General features: G+C 46.5%; 1 protein-coding gene across 1 annotated transcript in view; it reads right to left on the bottom strand.

The window, feature by feature from the left end:
* LOC128974186 (mucin-5B) overlaps positions 1 to 25,552 on the bottom strand; it is a 76,143-nt gene that overhangs the window by 20,939 nt on the left and 29,652 nt on the right. The window contains exons 15-31 of the mRNA XM_054390734.1: positions 23,191 to 23,317; positions 18,185 to 18,437; positions 16,800 to 16,852; positions 16,339 to 16,439; positions 15,300 to 15,451; positions 14,588 to 14,726; positions 12,902 to 13,012; positions 11,772 to 11,951; positions 10,144 to 10,380; positions 9,157 to 9,313; positions 7,897 to 8,025; positions 7,370 to 7,454; positions 6,460 to 6,497; positions 5,222 to 5,377; positions 3,393 to 3,488; positions 1,846 to 2,084; positions 506 to 683 (exon numbers count right to left, since the gene is read on the bottom strand). Of these exons, the coding sequence (XP_054246709.1) occupies positions 506 to 683; positions 1,846 to 2,084; positions 3,393 to 3,488; positions 5,222 to 5,377; positions 6,460 to 6,497; positions 7,370 to 7,454; positions 7,897 to 8,025; positions 9,157 to 9,313; positions 10,144 to 10,380; positions 11,772 to 11,951; positions 12,902 to 13,012; positions 14,588 to 14,726; positions 15,300 to 15,451; positions 16,339 to 16,439; positions 16,800 to 16,852; positions 18,185 to 18,437; positions 23,191 to 23,317 (2,431 nt within the window). The remainder of the gene's footprint in view (positions 1 to 505; positions 684 to 1,845; positions 2,085 to 3,392; positions 3,489 to 5,221; positions 5,378 to 6,459; positions 6,498 to 7,369; positions 7,455 to 7,896; positions 8,026 to 9,156; positions 9,314 to 10,143; positions 10,381 to 11,771; positions 11,952 to 12,901; positions 13,013 to 14,587; positions 14,727 to 15,299; positions 15,452 to 16,338; positions 16,440 to 16,799; positions 16,853 to 18,184; positions 18,438 to 23,190; positions 23,318 to 25,552) is intronic.

The raw sequence follows: 25,552 nt of genomic DNA, 5'->3' as shown, positions 1-25,552 counted from the left end.
CACCTGGCAGCACTGCCAAGGCTGAACCAGGCCTCACTCCCCATACTAAACCCATGTGATGAAGCTAAAATTCAGCTTGGCAGCTCCAAGCCCCAGCCAGGCTGCCCCAGGCCCCAGCTGGCAGCATTGCCAAGGCTGAACCAGGGCTTGCTCCCCCGTGAAGAGCTAACAGCCTGTGCATCCTCCTGGGAGCAAAGGGAGGGAAAAAGGGAAGAAACTGACTCTGCAGCCAGTTTTGTAGGGATGCAGGCATTATGGGAAGGAAATGACAAAAATTACACTCTCCAGTCCAGCTCCTGGACTTATCTAGCCTCTGGAGGTGTTTCACTCTATGCTTTTTAAGGCACCCACGTCACACCACAACAGTTTTAGATGAGACTTCTGTACCATTGCATCGTACTGAATTAATATGAACACTGTAGATGCTGACCCCAAAGATTTATCTTTCTCGAGGCCCAAATGAACACAACATAAATTTCAGGAGTTCTCCTGCTGCAGTACTTACACCGACACTCAAAGACTTCACAGCAGCCAGTTTCATCGTGGTGCTTCCTGAATGGGAAGCCATTGACACAGGGTTTCACCTGCTGAGGAGGGCAAGCCACGCTGGACACTTTAATGTTGTTTCCTTCTCCCAGGCAAGTGGCAATCTGGCAGTTGCCAAAGTCCCACGTTTCATTAAACTATGGACAGATTGGAGGAGAAGAGGAGAGGCACATAGGAACATGGTGGAACAAGATCTGCAAAATTACACACAGCAGCTATGCTCCATTCCCTTAATTATCTAGCATGGCATTATTTGCTATCTGCTCTTTCCCTGGAAACCAGGCGATGTGGTAAGCAATAAAGACTTGATACCTACTTATGCTCTACTACATTTTGTACAGGACCCAAGTATCAAAGTCCTGACCACTTCTGATGATAGGACACATCATGTTGCTCAGAGCAATAGAACCTGGGAGTATTGGTCATTAGTCAGCTAAGTATGAGCCAGGAGTGTACTCAGGTGGACAAGAAGGCCAATAGCATCCTGGTTTCTATCAGATACAGTGTGGCCAGCAGGACCACAGAAGTGATTTTATCCCTGTACTCAGCACCAGTGAGGTCACACCTCAAACACTGAGTTAAGATTTGAGCCTCTCACTCCAAGAGGTGCTGGAGTATGTCCAGAGAAGGACAACAAAGCTGGGGAAGGGTGTAGAGCACAACTCTCATGAGGAGCAGCTGAGGGAACTGGAGAAAAGGTTGAGGGAAGACCTCATAGCTCTCTACAACTCCTTGACAGGTGGTTGGAGCCAGGGGAGGGTTGGTTTCTTCTCCCTCATAAAAAGAGGAAAGGGCCTCAGGTTGCACCAGGGAAGATTTAGGTTGGACATTAGGAATGATTTCTTCCCCAAAAGGATTGTCAAGCCCTAGAACAGGCTGCCCAGGTCAGTGGTGGAGCCCCCATTGCTGGAGGGATTGAAGAGCCCTGTAGATGTGGTGCTGAAGGACATGGTTTAGTGGTGACCTGGCAGTGCTTGGTTAAGAGTTGGTTTGGGTAATTTTAAAGATCTCTTCCAACCCAAACTGTTCTGTGCTTCTACTCTGTGATGCTATCCCAGGTGTGATTTCCAGCCTTTGTTCAGCTGTGATAGCTATTTCCATGTACAATAATTTAGATGTTTCAGGTGAACAGAATAATCTTCAACTTATTTCCTCAAGTATTTGCAAATTCTCATATATTCTGAACCACCCAATTCAACCACAACTACAGTCCAGCTACAGTGATGGTTCCCAGCATCAGAGAAGAGCATCACATCTTGTCTGTAGCTGAAGAAATTTGTCCTCTTTGGAGTCTCTCACCTTTCTGGGAGGAATGAGTCCAAGACAGTCGCTGACAGGAGCACTTGTGGAAGGGACTTGACTTGTTGCACTGGGTGCAGATGTTGGTAGACAGGTTTCAGAGTCTGAATCACAGAACTTGGGGGCTTTGGTAGGACCATTTTTACACTCTGTCCAAACAACTTCAATCTGACAGGAGGCATTGCAAAGGGAGTAGGCACAATGGCCTGATACATTCACCGGCAGAGAAACATTTTCTCCTGCAAGGGCAAAACCCAACTGTTAGATGTGGACAGTGCATGAAAGTGGTGACTGTCTGCTCAACAGCTGACTGAACACGAGCCCAGGGTGTGCCCAGGTGGCCAAGAAGGCCAACATCCTGGCCTGGATCAGGAATAGTTTGGCCAGCAGGACCAGGGAAGTAATCATGCCCCTGTACTCAGCACTGCTGAGGCCACACCTTGAGTATTGGGTTCAGTTTTGGGCCCCTCACTACAAGAATGACATTGAAGTGCTTGAACATGTCCAGAGAGGGACAACAAGGCTGGTGAGGGGGTTTGAATACAAGTCCTATGAAGAATGGCTGAGGGATTTGGGGTTGTTCAGCTTGGAGAGGAGGAAGCTGAGGGAAGACCTCATTGCTCTTTAAAGCTCTCTGAAAGGAGTTTGGAGCTGGGCTCCTCTTCTCCCAAACAATAAGTGAAAGGGCAAGAGGGAGTGGCCTCAGGTTGCACCAGGAGAGGTTTAGGTTGGGTACTAGGAAAAATTTCTTCACCAGAATGGTCCTTGGGGCACTGCAACAGGCTCCCTATGGAAGTGGTGGAGTCACCATCCCTGGAGGTGTTTAAAAGACATTTGATGAGGATCTTAGGCACATGGTCTGACAGTGGCATACAGGGAGATGTTAGGGTATGGTTGGACTTGATCCTCTTTTCCACCCAGGCAATTCTATGACTCATAGCCTACATGTCACAGATGGGCCACACACCCAACCCTGCCTGCCTGTACCCCACGGCCATGTTAGGTGGGACTGTGCCTGCACCTCCTTGAATTCAGTGACTGATGGCAAAGGCTGAGGGAGGGCCACAAGCAGCCAAGCTTAAATTCTCCTCTTAAGCACATTAGTGGGAATTAAAAATGAGTGCAAGAGGAGACAACACTGAACACATCACTGAGTGCATCTGGTCTTCACAAAGACCAGGAGATAGGTGGTCCAACAGCTATTAAGAGATGAGGAAGAGTTTTCTCTCCTCTGTTTTTGGAATATGGCTGTGAATTACAAGCCCCTGTCCATCAGTTTGGGATGTGGGGTTTGTGCTGGAGTCCACTGACTACCACTTATACCACACCTGGTATAAGCTTCCAGAAATATCCAAATCAGGACAAAGTTATGGGGTGTGGGAAAGTTGTAGTTCTGAAGGTGCTGGTTACAGTTCAAAGACAGAACAGCTTGTGGTAGGTAATGTGTAACCACAGCATGCTGAAGGAGCCCTTGCTGAAGCACTTTATCTAACAGTACATCTTCCCACATCAGTGGTGCAGAAAAAAATATTTGCTTGGTTTCTCACCCATTTGTATCAATTGTCCATTGTCACTGCAGAAGCAGGGAGTGGCTACCACTGATGATGGAGGTGCAGATGTTGTTACAGGTTGCACATGTGCTTCTGCAGGAAATAAAAGAGGTTAACATTCAAATCCTCTCCCGCTCTACTTTCAAGCCCCATGGATTCTATTTCATCCTTTCCAATCACCAAAAAAAGAAAAAAAAATACTAATTTTCATACCACCACCACAGTGTGTACATCTACACACTGAAACCAACCTCAGTGTTTATACACAGCCTCTTTACTACACTGTATACTACTAGAGTAACACACACACACTTCCCCTCATAATGAGGGTTTTCCTACACAGACTACATTAAACTGCCCTTTAACTCCTGCTTATTCATTCCAATTTCAGGTTCCTTTGAATTTTCTAATCCTGCAGGACTTCATCTGACTTTGGAGACTTGACTCCCAGTGGCACTACATTTTGCTTTTTAATTTCTTCTTGTGAAGAAACTGTTGGTTTAAATACAGAGAGATCATTTAGACACTTCCCTATGCCACCTACACTCCACTTGGAGCAGTCCTCCCTTTCCTAGCTGTCACTCCATTACAGTTCTTATTCCACTTGTTACCACTTTTTGCAGATACCAAACACAGGAGCCCACCATCAAGCCTTTTGCTCTTCCACTCCTTTGAGCAGAGAAACTAACTTTTCATTTTTCTTGCCCTCTTTGTACAATTTAATAAATTGTACAAAATTATTATAAACCACAATTTTCATAGCCACTCGTTTTTCTTTGTTATAGTCGTGTTAAAATTCCACTCTTTCTTTATTTCTTCCTAATTCCTATTTTCTGTCCATCCAAAACCCCTGCAACTTCTTTTTTTTAGGAAGGAAGTAAAGCAGCAAATAGCTTTAATCTCTTGCTCCAGTGACCCATTTGAGATTTACTTACTCCAATGAAGAGTGCAGTAAGTACCACAGTGTGATATAGACAATGAGAAGGAGAAAACCAAGGTGTAGAAGTATGAATTCTTGAGACCAGCACCACCCACCAGTGTCAGCTGTGGTATGCACAAGCTTGTTGTAAAAGCTGTGCTGAAGAATGCCCAGATCACAGAATGGTCTGGGTTGGAAGGGACCTCCAAAGCTCATCCAGTCCAGCCCCTTCTGCAGTAAGCAAGGGCCTTATGAAGAAAGGCTGAGAGTCCTGGGGCTTTTTAGTCTGGAGAAGAGAAGACTGAGAGGGGATCTAATCAATGTCTATAACTATCTGAGGGCTGGGGGTCAGGAAGAAAGGGACAGGGACAGCCTCTGTTCACTTGTGCCCTGGGATAGGACAAGAGGCAATGGATAGAAACTACAGCACAGGAGGTTCCACCTCAACACGAGGAAGAACTCTTCTGTAAGGGTCACAGAGCTCTGGAGCAGGCTGCCCAGAGAGGTTGTGCAGTCTCCTTCTCTGGAGACTTTCCAGCCCTGTCTGGATGTGTTCCTGTGCAACCTGTGCTGGATTCTATGATCTCACTCTGGCAGGGGGGGTGGACTCAAAGATCTCCAGAGGTCCCTTCCAACCCCTAACCATCCTGTGATGGGCATCTTCACCTAGATCAGGTTGCCCAGATCTTTCTATATTGTCTCTTTATCCCATTGCTACTAAGACTCTATCAAAACTACACTTTTGGTCCCTACCATGAGACCCACAAATTCTGGCTCTTATTCCTAAGCCTTCAACTACCTTCAGTTGTGTTTACATTCAGTAGGAGCCTTCTTCCAAGGGGGAGAAAACTTATTATGATTTTAGACTTCCATCAAATCACCATAAAACCTGTTACAAATGTGGTACCTTGTGCTGCTGTGGATGGTGTGGTGCAGGGTACAAATGTTCTGATGATGGCTCCATTAGGGCCACAGATGGCTTCTCCACACTCAGTCCCAGCTACTTGGCTGTATATGGTTTCATTCAAGGTGTAAGTCTTCCCATTGTAGCAGCAAAGGCAATCTGAGGGACCAAAAGAGCAAATGCCATGGTAAATAGGGGACACTTGTAATGTAAACACAAATGAAATGAAAGCCCAGCTGTGGATGTGCCCTTCTGTAGCTGATATCATCAAACATGACTTGATGCTCCTGAAGGTCTTTTCCCACCTGGTTAATTCTGTAACATGAATTGTTTGGCTGAAACACTTCATCACATTTCTGATGGAGAAGGTGCACTGGGAGTCTGCCCCATTTATTGAAGGTGGGTTGGAGTTTTGTCTTTGCTGGGGTGTTTCCTGGAGTCAGTTTGCATAGAGGAATGAGTGGCTGGTGAAAGCATCAGAACTGGCACTGTCTTCACCTAGCATGGAGCACAGGTGCACTCCCTCTTGGCAGGGAACAGGCTGGGATTACTGCCTTGCTGAGTGATAAAGCACTGATGCAGAAGGTGTTGCACAGCCATTTCCATCCACTAGGGAGGACAACCAGTGACAAACAACTTCCTTCTTATGAAGCTCTCCAGATTCTGGAGAATGTACGTTCAGGAACCCAAGGCAATATATCTGTAAGTGTACCAAACCCAGAAAAACTGAAGGTGTGTCACCCTGCATTTTGGGATGGGGTTTCCCCTAGATATAAGAATGAACCGGTACTACACCTTCAGTGTGTCTTTTAGCCACACAAGCACATCTCTCATTAGCTGGCTGGCTAAGCTTAGTGTGACATTAGTGGACAGGCAATAGCACCTCTAGAAGATTTGCCCTGCTCTAAAAGTTCTCAATAGAACAGGTGCCACCAATGGCCGACTTCAGGCTAGTGTCTGTCTGTCTATCTTCACTGACTGCAAAAAAAGTGTAAACATGAAGAAATGGTATTTACCTGGCTGAGATGATTCCCACCTTTCACACCTCTCTCCTTCCTCCCTGTGGTTATTCTTCAGGTGACAGGCTGCATTTTGTTATCAAAGTCTATCTGTACTGCTGCATCCACCCACTGAACTATCTAGCTGCAGTCTCATCACCAAGGCATCTGAAGCAACACATGATGTTGGGTTGTTTCAGCCCTACCATCACTCAAAGAGTGGTGAGGGTGTTGGAAAGTTACCTTTGGAGTCTTCAGTACATAGTTTTTCTTCAGGATCACTGAAGATAAAAAAAGTGAAGGCTTGTTTTAGTGACCTGAACTAGGATATGGAACAACAATGTCTGCAAGGCTGCCTGCTTTTACATAAAAAGTTAGTCCTGGAGGGTTTGCTGATAGTTGCTACCACCTATGAACATAAACCAACATAAACCTGGTGGGCTCAGAGCAACCTGATCTAGTTGCAGATGTCCCTGTTTTGATACAGGGAGGTTGAACTAGATGACCTTTAAAGATCTTTTCCAACCCAAACCATTCCTTGATTGTCTGATTGCCTAGTGTTACAGTGTGAGAGCTGCAATCCCCCTCCCACACCTACAATGACCAGGCTAGCTCAGTCTGGAAGAAAATGAAGTTGTACTTACAGGCAAAGCTACAACCTATGATGCAATGCAATGAACATATACAAATGTATACTACTCACAACATTTACAAATAGGTACAGTCAACAGAAAAACACAACCAAGCCCCCTGGCTTCCCCCTAAGGGGCCAAGTCAGAAGGACTCTCCCCAGGCCCCCCTGGCAGAAGGCAGAGAGAGCCAAGAAGCCAAGAGGCTGTTAGACAGCTTGTCAAGGTCAGTATGCAGGGGATGAGTGTTACCTTCCCAAGGCAGAAGGAGAAGCAGAAAGAAGCAGAGCAAGCTGAGACTGAGTGACTTTGTTTTGAGTAGTGATTCTTAAACATTTCTCTCTCTCCAATGGAAGTGTTTAGAACAATCACTATTTTGCTTTCTTACACCCAACAGTGATTTATTTACATCTTTTCACTGCTCAAACTTTGTGAGAAGAAAAATTAAAGACAGTCTCAAAACCATCACACCTAGGTTGTCCTTTCCAGTCCTGTTCTACCTCTCTCACCATCAAATGACCTACCATGAAGTGCAGTTAAGGAGGGAGACACATTTCCTGCTGTCCTCATCAAAGTATGGCTGGTCAGGACTGCACTCTGGGTAGCAGCCTGGAAAGAGAGAGTAAACCAAGCATTCTTTGGCTGTGTTGCATGGGTTCAGTGAAAACACACAAACACCTCTGTCAGATGCAGATACCATCCCTAAATCAATGTGATCCCAGGGTGAATGTTCTTTATACTACTAATTATTTTTTCCACCTTCTCTTTTTCCCTTTCTCCCAAAAGTTTAATTAACTTTCTATGTCAACAGATAATTATTTTCTGCATATTTAGACTGAATGATCTTTTATCTCTCCCCAGATTCAAAGACAACAGGCAAATTATGCTACAAGTGACACCATCACGTGGGGAATTAGCCCAGGTGAGGCATGGTCAATGAGTTGCTGGGGCACATGGGACAGCTTTTCAGCAGCCTTGATGCTTAAGACATATAAAAGCAGCTTAATAGCTTCAATTCCCAGAAACTGCATCTAAGCCAAGGAAGAATTACCTTCTAAACTGTACAGCAAGTTCCCACATTTCCCTTGTGGGTTCCTGCAGGTCTTCAGACAAGGAGCTCCACAGGGTTTATAGAACCACTCGTGCTTATCAGGTGGGTTGTAATAATCACAGAACACAGCTGGAACAGAAGAACAAAAGACCTGCAAGTCTCAGACACTGGCAGGGGTTAATTAGATGTTGTAAACAAGCGTTTTAGCACCAGACTTGGTGTAGTTAGAGAATGGTTAGACTTAATGATCAATGATGTGATTGTCCTGTGGGACTCAGCTCTGGTGAAGCCACACCTCGAGTATTGTGTTCAGTTTTGGGTACCTCAATACAGGAGAGATGTGGAGGTGCTGGAGCCAGTGTGTGAAGGGCCTGGAGAATAAATCTGATGAAGAGTGACTGAAGGAGCTGCAAAAAACTTCACACACAGCCTTTCTGGAAGAAGTGTGTTACCATAAAACCTACCAGGCTTGGCTGCCCAGCATGAAACACTGCTGGAGCAGGACACCCACTTTTGGAGCTCTGCTGCACTGTTGCCTCTTGGTTTGGTTTTGGACATCTTACACTCTTCCCAGTTGGTTAATTCCCAAACAACTGATGTGACAGCTGTTGCTCTCTTAGCAATCCCAGCAACTCCACTTCCTAGACTAAGCAAACTTTCTCCTTTGCCCTCATTATTCTGTAGAAAAGTGCTAAATTAAGGGCCTGGAGAATAAATCTGATGAAGAATGACTGAAGGAGCTGGGGATGGTTAGTTTGAAAAAGAGGAGGCTGAGGGGAGACCTCATTGCTCTCTACAACTGCCTGAAAGGAGGTTGTGGAGAGACTGCTGCTGGCCTCTTCTCACAGATAATTAGTGATAGAACAAGAGGGAATGGACTCAAGCTACAATAGGTAGGTTTAGACTGGACAGTAGGAAAACTTTTCCAGCAAGAGTGGTCAGACATTGGAATGTTGCCCTGGGAGGTGGTGGAGTCACCAAGCCTGGATGTGTTTAAAGGTGGTTTGGATGTGGTGCTTGGGGATCTGGTGTAGGGGTGAGCCTTGTAGAGCAGGGTTCTGGGTTGGACTTGGTGATTCTGAGGGTCTGTTCCAACCTGAACATTTCTGTGAGTCTGTAAAGGTCTTTTCCAACCAAAACGATCCTGCAACTCTAAGTCACAGCTGCACAGTGATGTCAGGATTCTGCTGCTCTCTGTCTCCCACATGCCTGAGCACAGAGGGCACTGCTTTTCTGTGAGCTTCCCAGTGCAATACTCACGGCAAATGGCAGGGGTCCTCCAGTCCACACAGACCCCAGCTCTGCTGCAGCTCCTCGAGTAAGCCGCCACGGAGGTACAAAAGCACTCACAGTCCCCCACACTGTCACAGCCACAAAAGTCAGAAATGCAAGATTCATAATAGGGTATTGGGTTCACCTGTCAAAAGACCAACAGGTCTGGTTTAATGACAGCAAGGGCTCTGAATTGATGCCATCCACTGGCAGTTCCAGGCTGAGCCTGTGGCAGGCTGGGATTGTCCTGAAGGAGCTATGATATCTTAGAATGGGCAGCTTCCTACTTTCACCTGCCTGGCAGAATTGGACTCAAAATCTTCTCATTCCCTTGTGTGTAACAGTGCTGTTTAGTGTCCAAATAGCTTTCCCATGTGATTTCTGCACCACCTTCCTTTGGGTTAGCAAAAGGATGTGGTGTGTGCATTCCCTGAGAGGCAGAGCATTTCCTTTTGTAGCTTGTCACTGAACTCCATGTCCCTTCTGGTTTCACCAACGTGAAGCAGTCAAGGAAATGGAGCCAAGTTTGCTCTGAAAGCGACTTGCTAAACTGCACTGAAGCTTTTTATAGACATTCTAATGAAGAATTAATAGGCTTGTTACTCTTTAATTCAATTGGTGTCTAAAATAAACCAAATAATCAATCTCTTTTTGTGATTTGAATGAACTTTCCCATGGCTCCCCATACAAAGAGTTCTACACTAACTTATCTTTAGATTTTACACACTGCTACCTAATATTTACTTCTGGTAGCTAGCTATGACCCTCTTTGTCTTCAGTTGCTCGAAGCAGGCACTGCTGTTTCCTCAGCACTGTGCAACAGGGTTTGACTGGTGCAGCTGTAAAGGGAGGTTTTGAGAGAGGTTGGAGTTGAGGTTGCTGTGTAATAGCCTCTAACAGCAGGAATTCTGTGTGCAAATGTTCTGCCTAACAGCAACAAATACCTAGTGTGAAACTGCTGAGGGTGAGGATTACCTTGCTGTGGCAGGCTTCAAAGATGTGACTCTTGATGATGCTGCAGTGCTTCTGTCCCAGGGCAGACTTGAAGGGCTGATTGGCACACAGGTCTGTCATGTTTATGTTGGAGCAGGTGCTTGTGATTTTCCAGCTGTTTCCAAACTCCTGGATGCTCATCTCCATGGACTGCCCTCTGGTTGTGAAGTCATTCCTTGAGCGGCCATCGAAGTCCCCACAAAGGCCACAGACTTTTCCCTGGGGGATTTGGGTAGGCACAGTACATGGGTTGGATGGTTTGAGTGCAGCCCATTGTATGACAGAAAGCAACCACAGAACAGGTCAAGGCAGAACAGCTGCAAATTTCGAACCAGCCATCAATATATGGCTTAGAAAACACTGGCCTTCAAGTGACAAGATCACTCCATTATCATGAAATCATAGAATGGCTTGAGTTGGAAGGGACCTCCAAGATCATCTAGTTCCATGTCCTCCTGACATAGGCAAGGACACCTCCCAACAGACCACATCGCTCAAAGCCTCATTCAGCCTGGTCTTAAACACTTCCAGGGATGAGGTATCCACAACTTCTCCAGGCAATCCATTCCTGTTCCTCACCACCCTCACTGTAAAGAATTTCTTCCTGATGTCCTACTTAACTCTCCCCTGCTCCAGTTTAAAAATCATTGCCCCTTGTCCTATCACTCCCAGTCCTTGCAAAAAGATCCTCCCCAGCCCTCCTGTGGCCAGGTACTGGAAAGCTACTCTAAGGTCTCCCTGTAGCCTTCTATTCTCCAGACTGAACAGTCCCAACTCTCCCAGCCTGCCCCCATAGGGAATGTGCTCCAGCCCTTTATCATCTTTATGACCCTCCTCTTGATCCCCTCCAAGAGATCCATGTCCTTGTTGTGTTGGGGGCTTCAGACCTAGAGCTAGATGAAGTACTCCAGGTGGGGACTTACGAGAGCAGAGCAGAAGGGCAGAATCCCCTCCCCTTGACCTGCTTGCTACTCATAGAATCATAGAATCAGCCAGGTTGGAAGAGACCTCCAAGCTCATCCAGTCCAACCTATCACCCAGCCCTATCCAATCAACCAGACCATGGCACTAAGTGCCTCATCCAGGCTTCTCTTGAACATCTTCAGTGATGGCGACTCTACCACCTCCCTGGACAGCACATCCCAATGGGCAATCACTCTCTCTGTGAAGAATTTCCTCCTGAATCATCTTTTGATTCAGCCCAGGACATGGTTGGTTTTGGGGCTGCCTGTGTACATTGCTGGCTCATATTAAGCACTTCATCAACCAGCACCTCCACATTCTTCTCTGCAGGGTTGCTCTCAATCCACTTCTTCCCCAGCCTGTACTTGTGCTTTGCATTTCCCCAGGACCTTGCACTTGGCCTTGTTGGATTTCCTGGGCTCACCTCTCCAGCCTATCAATGTCCACTCCACCATTGCAAACTGTCCAGCTTTACCTTCAGCTCCAAATATTCTGGAGCATTTCATACTGACTGAACAATGAACTAAAACACAAGACATCACCTGCTTGCTTCATCTTGTCCACTGAACCCAACACTTTGCCAAGCCTTACTTTTCATACTGGGGCTCCATAATGCTGAGTTTGAAATCAATCCATCCCATACCTACCTGGAAAGATGGTGCCACATGAACCACGACAGTAGTCTTCTGGTCCCACATGAAGTTCATCCCTTGATTTGTTTCAATCACAATGTAACCTCCTCTGAGATCCACTTTGTAGTTCTTCACAGCTCTTGGATCAGTGGCTATCTCCTGAATTCTTCCTTCCAAGAGCCTGATTTCACTACTCTACAAGGAACAGGCACATTGTATGGGGGAAATCAAACACAAAACTTAGTGGAACAGCACTGGTACTCTGCCTCTTCTCCTTTAGCTTACTTTTCTGTACCCTTTACACTACATTTAGGTCTGTCACCAGAAATGTGAGCCACAGGCAAGCCCCACTGAGTTCAGTGGGAAATGTCTGTCTTTCCATGACAAGCCTTACCTCAAGGCCACAGAAATTGTCCTCATGCTAGATGAAATCTGTTCTGCTGGCAGAGATTTCTCCTGAGTGCACAGTCAATTGAGCAGGCTAGAACACCCCTTGTCATGCTGCTTTGTTCCACTATCCCCTCCCTCCCCACTATGGGAGACAAATCACTTCAGAGAAATGCTAAGCCCGAGCTGGAGGGAAGAAATTCTTTCCTCTGTAGTTCCATCTACCTCGTGTTTGAGCTGCAGTACAGAAACATGCTCCTCTCAAAACTTTATCATCCCTTCTATGCTATTCATGTCACAGCTGTAAACACACACAGAGAATCAGAGAATCATAGAATGGGTTGGGTTGTAAGGGACCTTAAAGACCACCTAGTTCCAACCCCCCTGCTATGAGCAAGGACACCTCCCAGGTTGCTCATAGCCCTGTCCAACCCTGGCCTTGAACACCTCCAGGGAGAAGGCATCCACAGCCTCCCTGGGCAACTTGTTCCAGTGTCTCCCCGCCCTCCCTGTAAAGAATTTCTTTTCTCACTCACATACAGTGCTGTTAACCCCTTGCATCTGTCCCCTCACCTGCAGAAGTGTCCAGCCCTGTTAACACCAAATACCTGAACCCAGCTTGCCTGCTTCTGCTTTCTGGCTGTTTGGTTTCCCTACTTATTCTCTAGCAGCAGCTGAGCTGGAACAGAAGAGATAATAAACTAACTGCTGCAAAATCAAGACCTCAGCTCCTCAGTTATAACCAGCTGTAGACAAACCTCAAAAATCAGTGTGATCTTCAGGGAACAGATGGAAAGGGACTTCCCACAGGCATTGTTCTGAATGACAATCCGGAAGGTGCCAGCATCCATGTTATTGGGGCAAAAATCCTTAGAAAAAGAGATAATCACAGAAACATTCAGGTTGGAACAGACCCTCAGGATCACCAAGTCCAACCCAGAACCCTACTCTACAAGGCTCACCCCTAAACCATATCCCCAGGCACTACATGCAAACCACCTTTAAACACCTCCAGGGTTGGTGACTCTACCACCTCCCTGGGAAGCACATTCCAATGTCTGACCACTCCTGCTGGGAAAAATGTTTCCTACTTTCCAGTCTAAACCTACCCAGTTGTAGCTTGAGGCCATTCCCTCTTGTTCTATCACTAATTACCTGTGAGAGGAGACCAGCAGCAGCCTCTCTACAACCTCCTTTCAGGTAATTGCAGAGAGCCATGAGGTCTCCTCTCAGCCTCTTCTTTTCCAAACTAAACCACCCCAAAAGTGGGGAGATAAGGAGATAAGTGTCATATTAGATCTTTTCAGGCAACCAGACCAGTCTTAAACAATTTCAGAAGCTTCCGAAATGAGTGGCAATCCAATCTGATTTCTCCTATTTTGTCTTTTTAGTTATTATTTTCCCCCTGAACTCTGGGCATTCAAGAAAACTCTGGTGGCAGCTGACCTGGTGGCAGGTTCACATTTGACCAGGAATTTCACAGAAGAAAGCTAAGGAAAACCTGAGCCTTTCATAGCAGCCCTGCACAGACAAGAAGGTAAAAATAGTGTGGTGTGGGGTTTGGTTTTCTTTCTTAAAGTCAGCAAAACCAGCTGTAATTTGGGGATGACAAAATGTCTCAGCCAGTGCTGCCTCATTACATGCAATTATCGTACACCAACCTCCCCGGGCTTCTGTCACTACTCAAATACTGGCAGTCTGGGATGGCTGAGAGAAACGCTTGGCTTTCCAACACCACACCTTGCCGATGCTGGAATTACATCAGGAAAGGGCTGCCCAGCCCAGGAATGGATCGTTTGGAATCACACAGTGCCCTCTTGTGTCGCTTCTGAGCCTCAATTGTTTTGCTTTTACATGAAAAAAGAAATCACAGACTCTGTCCTAGCTGCAAGAGGAGGGGAGTAAGCTCTAAGGACAAGGACATGGATCTCTTGGAGAGGGTCTAGAGGAAGGCCATAAAGATGATCAAAGGACTGGAGCACCTTCCCTATGGGCTGTGAGAGTTGGGGCTGTTCAGCCTGGAGAAGAGAAGGCTACAAGGGAGACCTTAGAGCAGCCTCCCAGTACCTGAAGGGGGCTACAGCAGAGCTGGGGAGGGACTTTTTCAAGGGCTTGTAGTGATAGGACAACAGGCAATGATTTTAAACTAGAAATACTGGAAATATGCCCAACAAAATCTGTGGTCTATCCCCCATCACTTCTCCAGGGCATGCAAGGTTTCACATGTGCTCTGAAAGCACTGACTGCTGTTTAGCTTCTCCATTAAGAATCAGAGACCCAGACTGTCCACTGGCACTCTACCAAAAGCAGCAAATTAATGCTGTGCTCCCTTTGGTTTCATGTGGGAAATTACCCAGACTGAATCATCCCATACAGACCAAGCTGGGAAAAGAATATGGCTAGAAAAATTAAAAAAAAAAAATAGAAATTACAGAAATTGGTACCTGAGCTAGGATATAGTCACAGTCTCCCAGGAAATCGAACTTCTCCCCATCAAAGCTCATGTAATGCCCATTTCCATAGACAGTGCAGGTTCCCTTGCAGGGGTTCTCTGTGCAGTTCCACTGCCTTTTGTTACAGGTGCTGGGAGGGGAAATGCAAAGAGTCATCATCTCTGTGTGAAGCCTGCTTTTACCTTAGCCCCAAACAGGGCAGAGTGATTCAAAGGTTTGTCTTTTGTGGTACATCAAAAGAAGTAATCAACTCTCACTTGTTCAGGCTTACCCTCTCAGCCCTTTTAGGACAGTTTCTTTACTCTGAGGGTGGTGGAACTCTGGGACAGGTTGCCCAGGGAGGTGGTTTGGGCTCTATCCCTGGAGATATTCAAAGTGAGGCTGGACAGGTCTCTGGGCAGCCTGAGCTAGTGGAGGATGTCCCTGCTGACTGTGGAGAGGCTTGGGCTGTAATGACCTTCAGACATCCCTTCCAACCCAGACCATTCTGTGATCCTATGACCATGCTATGATGTGTTTTACTAATCAGAAAGTTCATGTTTACCACCAAGACACATTTGAACTTTACCTATTTTCAATCCATTTTTTCCTCCAAGCCTGATGCTCTGGTGAAGAAGAGGAAGGCTTCAAAATCCTGCCCTAATCATGCACAGATAGTTCTAACAACCTCTGATACAAATCCAGGCTCCCTGGAAGAACGTACCAGGTGTTGCAGTCCACTTTGATGGTTTCCCCAGGTTTGTAGAAGCGTCCTCCATGGACACAGGGGCATTGATCTTTGGGGATGCATCCTCCACTGCCATCCAACACCAACCCATCAGGACACATGCAGCCAGAAACACACTCTGTGACGTACTGTGAGTGGAAAGATACAACACAAGGCAACTTGTCAATGAACAGGAAGTACAGGGAAGGAGCATAGGTGCTGGATCTGGGTGCCAGACTTTTTCTGGGGGGAGGAAGGGTCTCCATGTCCAAGTGGAGGCCAGGGACAAGTGGAGTCCCTTGGGGGTCAGTCCCGGGACCAGTCTTGTTCAACATCTTTGTTGGCAACATGGACAGTGGCATTGAGTGCACCCTCAGCAAGTTTGCTGATGACACCAAGCTGTGTGGTGCAGCAGACAGGCTGGAGGGAAGGGATCCATCCAGAGGGACCTGGACAGGCTGCAGAGCTGGGCACAAGCCAAGCTCAGGAGGTTCAACAAGACCAAGTGCAGGGTCCTGCATCTGGGTTGAGGCAATCCCAAGCACCAATATAGGCTGGGCAGGGACTGGCTTGAGGAGAGCAGCCCTGAAGAAAAGGCCTTAGGGGTGCTGGTGGATGAGAAGTTCAGTGTGAGCCAGCAGTGAGCACTTGCAGCCCAGAGAACCAAGCAGAACATAATGCAGCATCTTTTGCCTTTAGCAGCAACCACAGAATTATTCTCTACCAAGAATTATTCTCTACCAAGTCTGGTGCCAAACTGTGTCCCTCAGCACCACAACTCTGCCTCTTGTAAATGCCTCCAGGAATGGGGATTCAGTCACCTCTCTGGGCAGCCTGTGCCAGTGTTTGAGAACCCTTTCAGTGAAGAAGTTTCGTCTACTATCCAACCTAAACCTCCCCTGGCACAACTTGAGGTGGTTTCCTCTCATCGTTTAACTTTGGGGGGTGGAATTCAAGCCACCACAGTGTGTGAAGGACAATCACACACACGGGCAGTCATTTGTGCCCTGCTGCTGCTGGGAGGGGAGGTCCTTACACAGTGCATGTCCTGGGTCTTGCAGCTTTTCTGACACTCCGATCCGATCGCGCCGGGACCCGCAGAGCTGCAGTTGAAGTAATACATAGGAGCTGGGCAGTCTAGAGGAGGGAGAAAACATTTAGAGAAAGCAGTGGGGATGCCATCAGCAATTGCAAAACAGAGCATTTCAGGGGGCAGTGAGTGTCTCTCATTCACAGTTTCTATGAGGTTTTGCTTCTGCCCACTGGAAATGTGGGGAGAAGGAGGCAGATAGCTTCCAAGCTTTGAGAAGCATCTTCAGCTTTCAAAGAATTCATCAAGCTTGGTGACATTTTAGCAAAGAACTGTTAGCAACAGCCAGCATGCTTCAGGGAGAGGGCAAAAATATGCAGAATACTGAAATGTTACAGAAAGATAGCACAGAAAAGCGGTCTAAATACTCACAGACACCATAATGCCATCAGTTAACAACATCTCACCTTTCACCAGGACAATTTCTCCAATGCAGTCCAACCTTCCTTGAATGCATTTGCTAAAGAGATATAAAAAAAAAAAAAAAAAAAAAAAGGAAGACATCAGCTCTTTGCATGTTCCTTTCTCACTCCAGAGCAGGGCACTGCAAAGCTTCACTAGCCACACCAATAACAAATTCCTACCCAAATGAGTATTTGCTACAGCTAGCAGGTTCCCAGGCATGAATCCCCATACCCAGAAGGAAGGTTAAGACTTCCAGCTCTTCAATACTTTCCCTTCATCTTCACAATGGCTTCCTGTGTGCTTTCCCTAAATTATTTTTTCCCCCCTAAGCATTTCTTTTCCAATCAGTGAAATAAGGCTAATAATTTCTTAAGTAACTTTTAAATTACTACATGAATCTGTATTTGCAGAATAGTCTCTAAAATCCTCAGGAAAAAAAAAAAAAAGGAAAAGAAAAGAAAAAAGTGGGAGTTGAGAGAGAAAGAAAAAAAACAGGAAACATCTAAAGATATAAATAGATTGAATAAAGCAGCCTGGCATTTGATAGCATTGCTGCCCTGAATTGATTGAAAGTGAGGAAGAGAATTGTTTTTCACTGTAGATGAAAAGTAGTTTTTAGTATTTTCCCCCCAAAATTTCTCTCTTTCCCCCTTTTTAAAGGACTAATTTTAAAAAAAAAATGAGATTTGGAGGTTTTCTTCCTCCACCACCTGCAGGATGGTGTGTTGGAAGGTGTCTTTTACTTTATTTTTTCATTTTAAAGCCACAGGCTTTAAAGGCTTCTCCAGTCCCAGAATCCCAGCATGGTGGAGGTTCAGAAGGGAACCTCTGGAGATCAGCCAGTCCAAACCCTCACTTAAAGCAGGGTCACCCACAGTGGCTTGCCCAGGATCACAATGTCCAGGTGGGTTTGGAATCTCTCCAGAGATGGAGACCCCAAAACCTCTCTGGGCAGCCTGCTCCAGGGCTGCAGTACCCTCACAGCAAAGAAGTTTTTCCTGCTGTTCAGATGGAACCTCCTGGGTTCCAGTTTGTGCCAGATTCCCCTTGTCCTGTCCCTGGGCACCACAAAGAAGAGCCTGGCCCCAAAAGCTTCCTCCCCCTGCATATGGATGTTGTTCACACAACAATGAGCTTTGCATGCAGACTGCACACATCACTTCACAGGTTTTCAAGTTCTTGTTTGCTAGCAGGAACACAGGGCCTTAAGCTTTGCTGTGGCTGCACTTCTTGCCAGCAGAATATTTGCTTTGGTAGAATCTAGGAGAAATTTGTCATAACTCCTTGCAGTCAAATGAGCTCATTGAGGGATCAGAGCAGGGACTTCCCCAGCCAGCCCTGGCACCCCCCCAGGCACGGCAGCCTTTGCACCGTCAGAGCAGCTTACCACATCAGCTTGTCCTCTTGGAAGGAGTTGCCAGGCTGAACAATCTTGCCTTTGTAGTAGCAGGGGCACTCATCTGGAGTGACACATTGCTCCTCATCGTTGAGGTAGGTGCCTTCAGGGCAAGCACAGCCCTCCATGGGAGCCATCTGCACTTTGCACAGCGGGTCGGCTTCATCCAGCGAGCGGCAGGACTGGTTGCAGTGCTTCACGCTATAGTTATAAACCATAGTCTCAGGACACTCCTCAGAGGGATCTTTGCAAGAGAAACAAAATGGATGTATGGCCTTCTCTGTGCAACCATTGCTCACACTCCTAGTGCAGCTTTCTGCTCCTTGGTAGCCAGAAGTGGGCTTACTTCAAACCAGAAGACCTTGTGTCCTAGTGGGCTGGGGGAAGTTTGCTCAGGTAGCCTGAACTGCATGACACTGAGCACAGAAACACTCAGCAGGGTGGGTTTGGACTGGATTAGGGAATTAGGATGACTTTGTCATTTGCACAGTTTGTATGCCTATCTTACGTCAAGGCCTGCAGCCAAGAGCTTCTAAAAATTCATTCTCTGCCCTCTACTAATGATTTCTTTGGCTGGGAGGAGTTTAAGAAATGAGGATATTTTGTAAGGGGTACACTTTGATGTTACACAGGCAGTACCCAGAAACTCTGATCATCCTTCCTGGTTGATTTCTCATTAAAGTCTGGAGGAAAAAAATCATTTTGTCATTCTCTGGGCAAAACGGAAAAACAGGACCAAAAAAAGTTAACTACCAAAATTTAAAGAGCCCAGCTGACCATGTGAGCTGGTAAACAGCTGGCTGATTTTCACAGGCTGCCAAGAAACACCACCTTCAAAACTCTGCCATGAAATCTGCAGTAGTGATCCAGAGGGACGACACCAAATTTTGTCAGGAAATATCACCCACCTCAAGGCTCTGCTTTTCAAGAAAGCCTGGCATTTGAAATCCTCAGAAATTCAACAGGAATTCAGAATCCAGTCTCCTTAAGCCCTCTTGCTAACTCACATCTGCAATTCTAACTCCATAACTGGTTTTCAGACCCATGCAGATGAGTCCATTGCTGGAAGGTACAGAGGAGTTGTTTCCTGGCAATTGTGCTCATCAGCTTTGCAGCAATGTTGTCACCACATCAGCAACAGGCTCCATGCTTGAACAAAGCTTTGTGTGGTTTCCAGCCCATGACCATAGCACACTTCCTTAGAATGGCTAATGTGCTGGGTCTGGGTACACATTAAAACCACCAACACAACCAAAAAACAGTTGGTTTCCTGGTCTTAGCTGGAGTAGATGTGATACCCTCTGCATAAACTGGACAGGTCATATTCTCCTACTTTCTAGACATGTTATGAAGATTCAGCAACTAATATTTGTCAATCAAAACAAGCCAGACAAGAAAGCTATTAATGATGTTGAAGAGGAGTTTACTTCAGATTTACCAGATGTGAGGGTTTCAACCCTTAGCTCTTAATGCAATAAAAACCTGGTTATTTCCTCCCTTTGGTTTTGGGGTTTTTTTTGTTCATTTGTTTGGGTTTTTTTTTTGTTGGGGTTTTGTTTGTTTGGGGGTTTGGTTGGTTGGTTGGTTGATTTGGTGGTGTGTTTGGGTTTTTTTTTTTTTTTTTTTTTGTAGAGGAAAAAGATCAGTTTTGGTAAGAAAAATGTTATTTGGTTATAGTGCTCATGGACATAGATTTGAAATCATAGAATCAAAGAATTGTCAGGGTTGGAAGGGACCTCAAGGATCATCCAGTTCCAACCCCCCTGCCATGGGCAGGGACACCTCACACTAGAGCAGGTTGCTCACAGCCACATCCAGCCTGGCTGCAAAAACCTCCTTAAAAAACTTCCACCACCTCCCTGGGCAACCTATTCCAGTGCCTCACCACCCTCTTGGGGAAGAACTTCTTCCCAACATCTAATCTAAATCTGCCCTCCTCTATCCTGGATTCATTCCCCCCAGTCCCATCACCACCCAACATCCTCAGAAGTCCCTCCCCAGCTTTCTTACAGGCCCCCTTCAGATACTGGAAGAACACTGGATTACATACATGACAACTGAGGGATTGAGTGCAGAGAACACAAGCACACCAAGGACAGCTTTCAGGTTGCAGAAGGAGCACTAGGACAACCATGCCAGGACTTAGCAGAGGCTGCTAACTCAGTGGTCTTGTGGGTAACACTGCAGTAACTCAATTAATGGTTCATGCTTCCCCTAAAGGTCATTGTCTGACATGCAGTTACCTAGCAGGGTTTACTTACTTCATACACTACTTGACTGCAATGTAGACATTCCCTTAGGACACAGCCTGCCTTGGATGCTGCCTGCAGCCTGGCACAGCTGGACCAGCTGCAGGAGCTGGAAGAGCCTCTCCAACCCCCCCCAGTGGGGCAGAGCAGTGAGAGTGGCTGTTCCAGCCCATTGGTTCTTTCACTCATAAACAGTGCAGCCTTCAATCTTATCTCAGGCATGTTACCAAAAGCTTATTTCTTCTTAAATTAGGCCTCAAATGATTGTCCTGATTAAACCATTAGGGTTCTTTTTTTCCCAGGGTTACTGCAGTGTTTGAGTCAATATCACTCACTGTGCCTTGAGTGCACAGATTTCAGTCCAACCCATGCTGCAAACCAGCCTTGCTTTGGCATTAGAAAATGTCAGTGATTCTGGGTTGATAACAAAGCAGGGACTGTGTCTGGTCCATAAATCTGCATGGGTCTAGGATAATTTGCTGTGGACTACACTGTGTTCCCTTTGAATACTTCAGCATGGGTTTGTTGGCTTGTTCTTACTGCAATCTTAAATGCCTTCCACAAAGCACCATACCAGGTACATTGTTTGTCTCTGTTAGATAGCCCTGCCATTCCCTGAGTCAAGCAGTTCTATAGATCACAGCTGCATCAAACCTGCCTGAAAAATAATTGTTGTGATGTTTCCCATTCAGATGTGTTATTAGTCAAGAAACCCACACATCTATTTGCATGCTGATACAGGCAGAGCTCGTTGGAACTATCTGACTGTCAATGGGAAAATGGAAATCTTGGAGTAAAATGCAGAAGCTGGGACTTGTGAGTTCAATTCTCAGCTCTGATCATAGCATCATAGAATGGTTTGGCTTGGAAGAAACATCAGAGATCCTCCAGCTGCAACCCACCTGCCATGGGCGGGGACACCTTCCACTAGACCAAATTACTCAAGACCCCATCCAACCTGGCCTTGAACACCTCCAGCGTGTTCTACACCTCCCTGGGCAGCCTGTTCCAGTGCTCCACCTCATAATTCAGTCTCATAATCAACTCTGGAAGTGCCAAAGAAAATTATGTGAGTATGTGGACTCCAAACCCAGGATTAAGTGACAATCTGTGTGCCCAAGAAACTGCTGTTCATTTGTAAGATAGCCCTGAGATGAAAATGGCTTTAAACACTTTCCCATTCTCAGGTATCATCACCAATGGATCTTTATTACAAACCATTATTATTTTACTGCAACATGGGAAGGTAATGAGAGCTACACCATTTTTGTGGGCTGTGTCTGAGACATCATGGCTCATCACAGGCTCACAGGATGTTAGGGGTTGGAAGGGACCTCCCTGCCTTGGGGAGGGACTTTTTAGGATGTCAGGTAGTGACAGGACTAGGGGGAATGGAATAAAGCTGGAAGTGGGGAGATTCAGACTGGATGTGAGGAAGAAGTTCTTCCCCATGAGAGTGGTGAGAGCCTGGAATAGGTTGTCCAGGGAGGTGGTTGAAGCTTCATCCCTGGAGGGGTTTGCAGCCAGGCTGGATGAGGCTCTGGCCAGCCTGCTGTAGTGTGAGGTGTCCCTGGGCATGGCAGGAGGGTTGGAACTGGCTGAGCCTTGAGGTCCCTTCCAACCCTGACTGATTCTATGATCATCGAGTCCAACCCCCCTGCCAGAGCAGGAACAGAGAATCTATTGCAGGTTGCACAGGAAGGCATCCAGATGGGTCTTGAAAGTCTCCAGAGAAGGAGACTCTGCAACCTCTCTGGGCAGCCTGCTCCACTGCTCTGTGACCCTCACAGTGAGGAAGTTCCTCCTCATGTTGAGCTGGAACCTCCTGTGCTGGAGTTTCTGTCCATTGCCCCTTGTCCAATCACAGGGTGCAACTAAGCAGAGCCTGACCCCTCCCTCTTGATCCCCAGCCCCCAGATATTTATAAACATTGTTTAAATCCCCTCTCAGTCATGGCTGAGATGAACTGCAAATAAGGTGTTTTTATTAAAATACAAGGGGAGAGCCATACAAAACCAGCCTGACTGCTACCCCTTGGTGGGATTTAGTGCACCCTATACTCTTTTGCTTCTCCTCATATTTTACACGAGGAACATGCATCACAACAGCATGAAGTGGACATGAACTGAGAAGGATGTTGAGATGCTTGAATGTGTCCAGTGAAGGGCAACAAGGCTGGGGAGGGGTCTGGAGCACAGCCCTGTGAGGAGAAGCTGAGGGAGCTTGGGGTGTTCAGCCTGGAGAAGAGGAGGCTCAGGGGAGACCTCATTGCTGTCTACAACTACCTGAAGGGAGGCTGTAGCCAGGTGGGGGTTGGGCTCTTCTCTCAGGCAATCAGTGACAGAAGGAGAGGACACAGTCTCAAGCTGCACCAGGGGAGGTTTGGGCTGGATGTGAGAAAGAAATTCTTCACAGAAAGAGAGACTGGCCATGGGAATGGGCTGCCCAAGGAGGTGATGGAGTCACTGTCCCTGGGAGTGTTTAAAATGAGATTGGAAGAGGCACTTAGTGCCGTGGTTTAGTTAATTAGATGGTGTTGGGTGATAGATTGGACTTGATGATCTCAAAGGTCTTTTTCAAGCTGGTTAATTCTGTGATTCTGATTTTGGCTGCAGAGCTTTTTTAATGGAATTTATACTTATTCTGTTCTTCAAAGACCCAATAATGCAGCACAACAGACACTGACTGCCACAGACTGGGCTCTCCTGAAGCTGTCCCCCACTACCCAAGGTATTTTAGGGTGCATACCACAGACGCCCTGCCTCCATCCCTTCAGGGGCACGCCGGCTGCAGCACAGTCTCTGGAGTAAGTAGAGAGCACACTGCACAGGGCCACTTCACTCTTCTCAGCATTGCAGGTGTCATACATACATTTCTAGGGGACAGGAATTCAAAAAGTAGTCAATCAACACAGGGAGGGGAAAAAAAGAAGTATTATTATCAAGGAAACTTAATTGGTGCTATCTCTAAAAGAAAAAGTGAGCTAATGAGACACTGAGAAGCAGGAAATCAATGAGAGTCACGTAACTGCTGTGAGGTCATGTCTGACACTGATGAACAGATGAGTAAGAAGAAGCATAAGGGCAACTATAGTTCATTAAAGCACTATGAAAAGTCTATCCCAACCTCCCATTAGGATGTACAACCTGGGAGATGTCCCAGTACCACAGTCTCACAGTATATCAGGGGCTGGAAGGGACCTCCAGAGATCATCAGATCCAACCCCCCTGCCAGAACAGGATCACTTAGGGTAGTCCATACAGGAATGCATCCAGGTGGGTTTGGAAAGTTTCCAGAGAAGGAGACTCCACAACCCCCCTGGGCAGCCTGTTCCAGTGCTCTGTCACCCTCCCTGTAAAGAAGTTTCTCCTCATGTTGAGCTGAAATCTTCTATGTTCAAGTTTGAACCCATTGTTCCTTGTCTTATCACTATGCACCACCCAAAAGAGCCTGGCCCCCTCCACTTGACCCCAACCCCTCAGCTATTGATAGACATTGATCAGATCCCTCTCAGCCTTCTCTTCTCCAGACTAAATAGTCAACATATCTCTTCTCCAGGCTAATGTCAAAATATGTCCTTTGAAAATACACAGAACTGAAATCACTGCCCAGCAATGACTGGCACTTTTGTATGTAGTGTGCAGGTAAGAACCATCAGACTGCAAGGCAGGTGCCTAAGAGATGATGGTTTAATAGGAAATCACATGACACGACATCAAAAGAAACAGCTAGGCAAGTATACAAGGGGTTTAAAGCTCGAGTTCTTCTAACTGAGCAGCTGGATAGCAGCACCCAGACACAGCCAGGCACTCGAGGTCATGCTGCATGGCTGGTGACTTATCCTACCACTCTTGATGCCATGGAAAACACTTCCATGACTCATGGCTTCAAATCTGGTGAGATCAGCAGCAGCAACAGACATGTCCATCAGAAACTGGTTGTTGAAAACTGCAGATCCCTATTTTCCTTAGAGTTAGCATAGATTCTCAGGCAGACATGCTTACACAGGGCACCTTGGGAGAGGCAAAGCATCAGCCAGAGTTTTGAAGATACCTAATGATGCCTAATTTCAGATCAGCTATTTTCTCATTATGTTGCATCACACACACTCCCCACATTCATTTTCTGTGTTTGCTATCCACATAAATGCCTCAACTCTCTAGCTCAGCCAGCTCCTAAACAGCATTACAGAGCTGTACACCAAGAGTACTTACAGACAGCTTCTTGCATTCGAAATACAAGGAGGATAACAAGATTCCACAGTAATAAATGGCATAGAAATGATATAAAGACATGTTCTCCCTCTAGATGTGAATTTTAATCCAACCCAGAGGGAATCAAAGAATCACAGAATGTTAGGGGCTGGGAGGGGCCTCCAAAGCTCATCCAGTCTAACCCCCCCTGCCAGAGCAGGGTAACCTAGAGCAGGTCACACAAGAACACATCCAGGAGGGTTTTGACTGTCTCCAGAGAGGGAGACTCCACAACCTCCATGGACAGCCTGTTCCAGGGTTCTGTCACCCTCACAGGGAAAAACTTTTCCTGTTTCCATGGAACTTCCTATGCCTCAGCTTCCACCCTTGCCCCTTGTGCTGTCATTGGGCATCACCCAGCAGAGCCTGGCTCCAGCCTCTGGGCACTCACCCTGCACATCTTTATCAACATGAATGAGGTCACCTCTCAGGCTCCTCCTCTCCAGCCTACAGAGCCCTCAGCTCCCTCAGGCTCTCCCCATAAGGAAGATGTTCCACCCCCCTAATAATTTTTATGGCTCTGTGCTGGACTCTTTCAAGCAGTTCCCTGATGTCCTTCCTGAAGTGAGGGGTCCAGACAGGACACGATATTCCATGGGGCTGAAACAAATCTCAGGTCAACTCCTACAATTATAGAATCATGGAATCTTTAGGGCTGGAAAGACCTTCAGGATCATTCCACAGGGAAACTAATTTGGCTTTTCCAAGAATGAACAGTTTGCAGGACCATTAAATCTGTTTTTTTCTCTTTCTCACAGAGCAGTGACTGCAGTCACTTCATATTTTCAGCCAAAAAGGGCCATCGAACCTTGCATAAACTCTCACATTGGTGTTTTTCTCACCAGCATCAGCAGTCA

This window comes from Indicator indicator, chromosome 21 (assembly GCF_027791375.1).
Source record: "Indicator indicator isolate 239-I01 chromosome 21, UM_Iind_1.1, whole genome shotgun sequence".
Lineage (NCBI taxonomy): Eukaryota > Metazoa > Chordata > Aves > Piciformes > Indicatoridae > Indicator > Indicator indicator.
The sequence above is the reverse complement of the archived record's forward strand: the minus strand, read 5'-3'. Positions and strand labels throughout refer to the sequence as shown.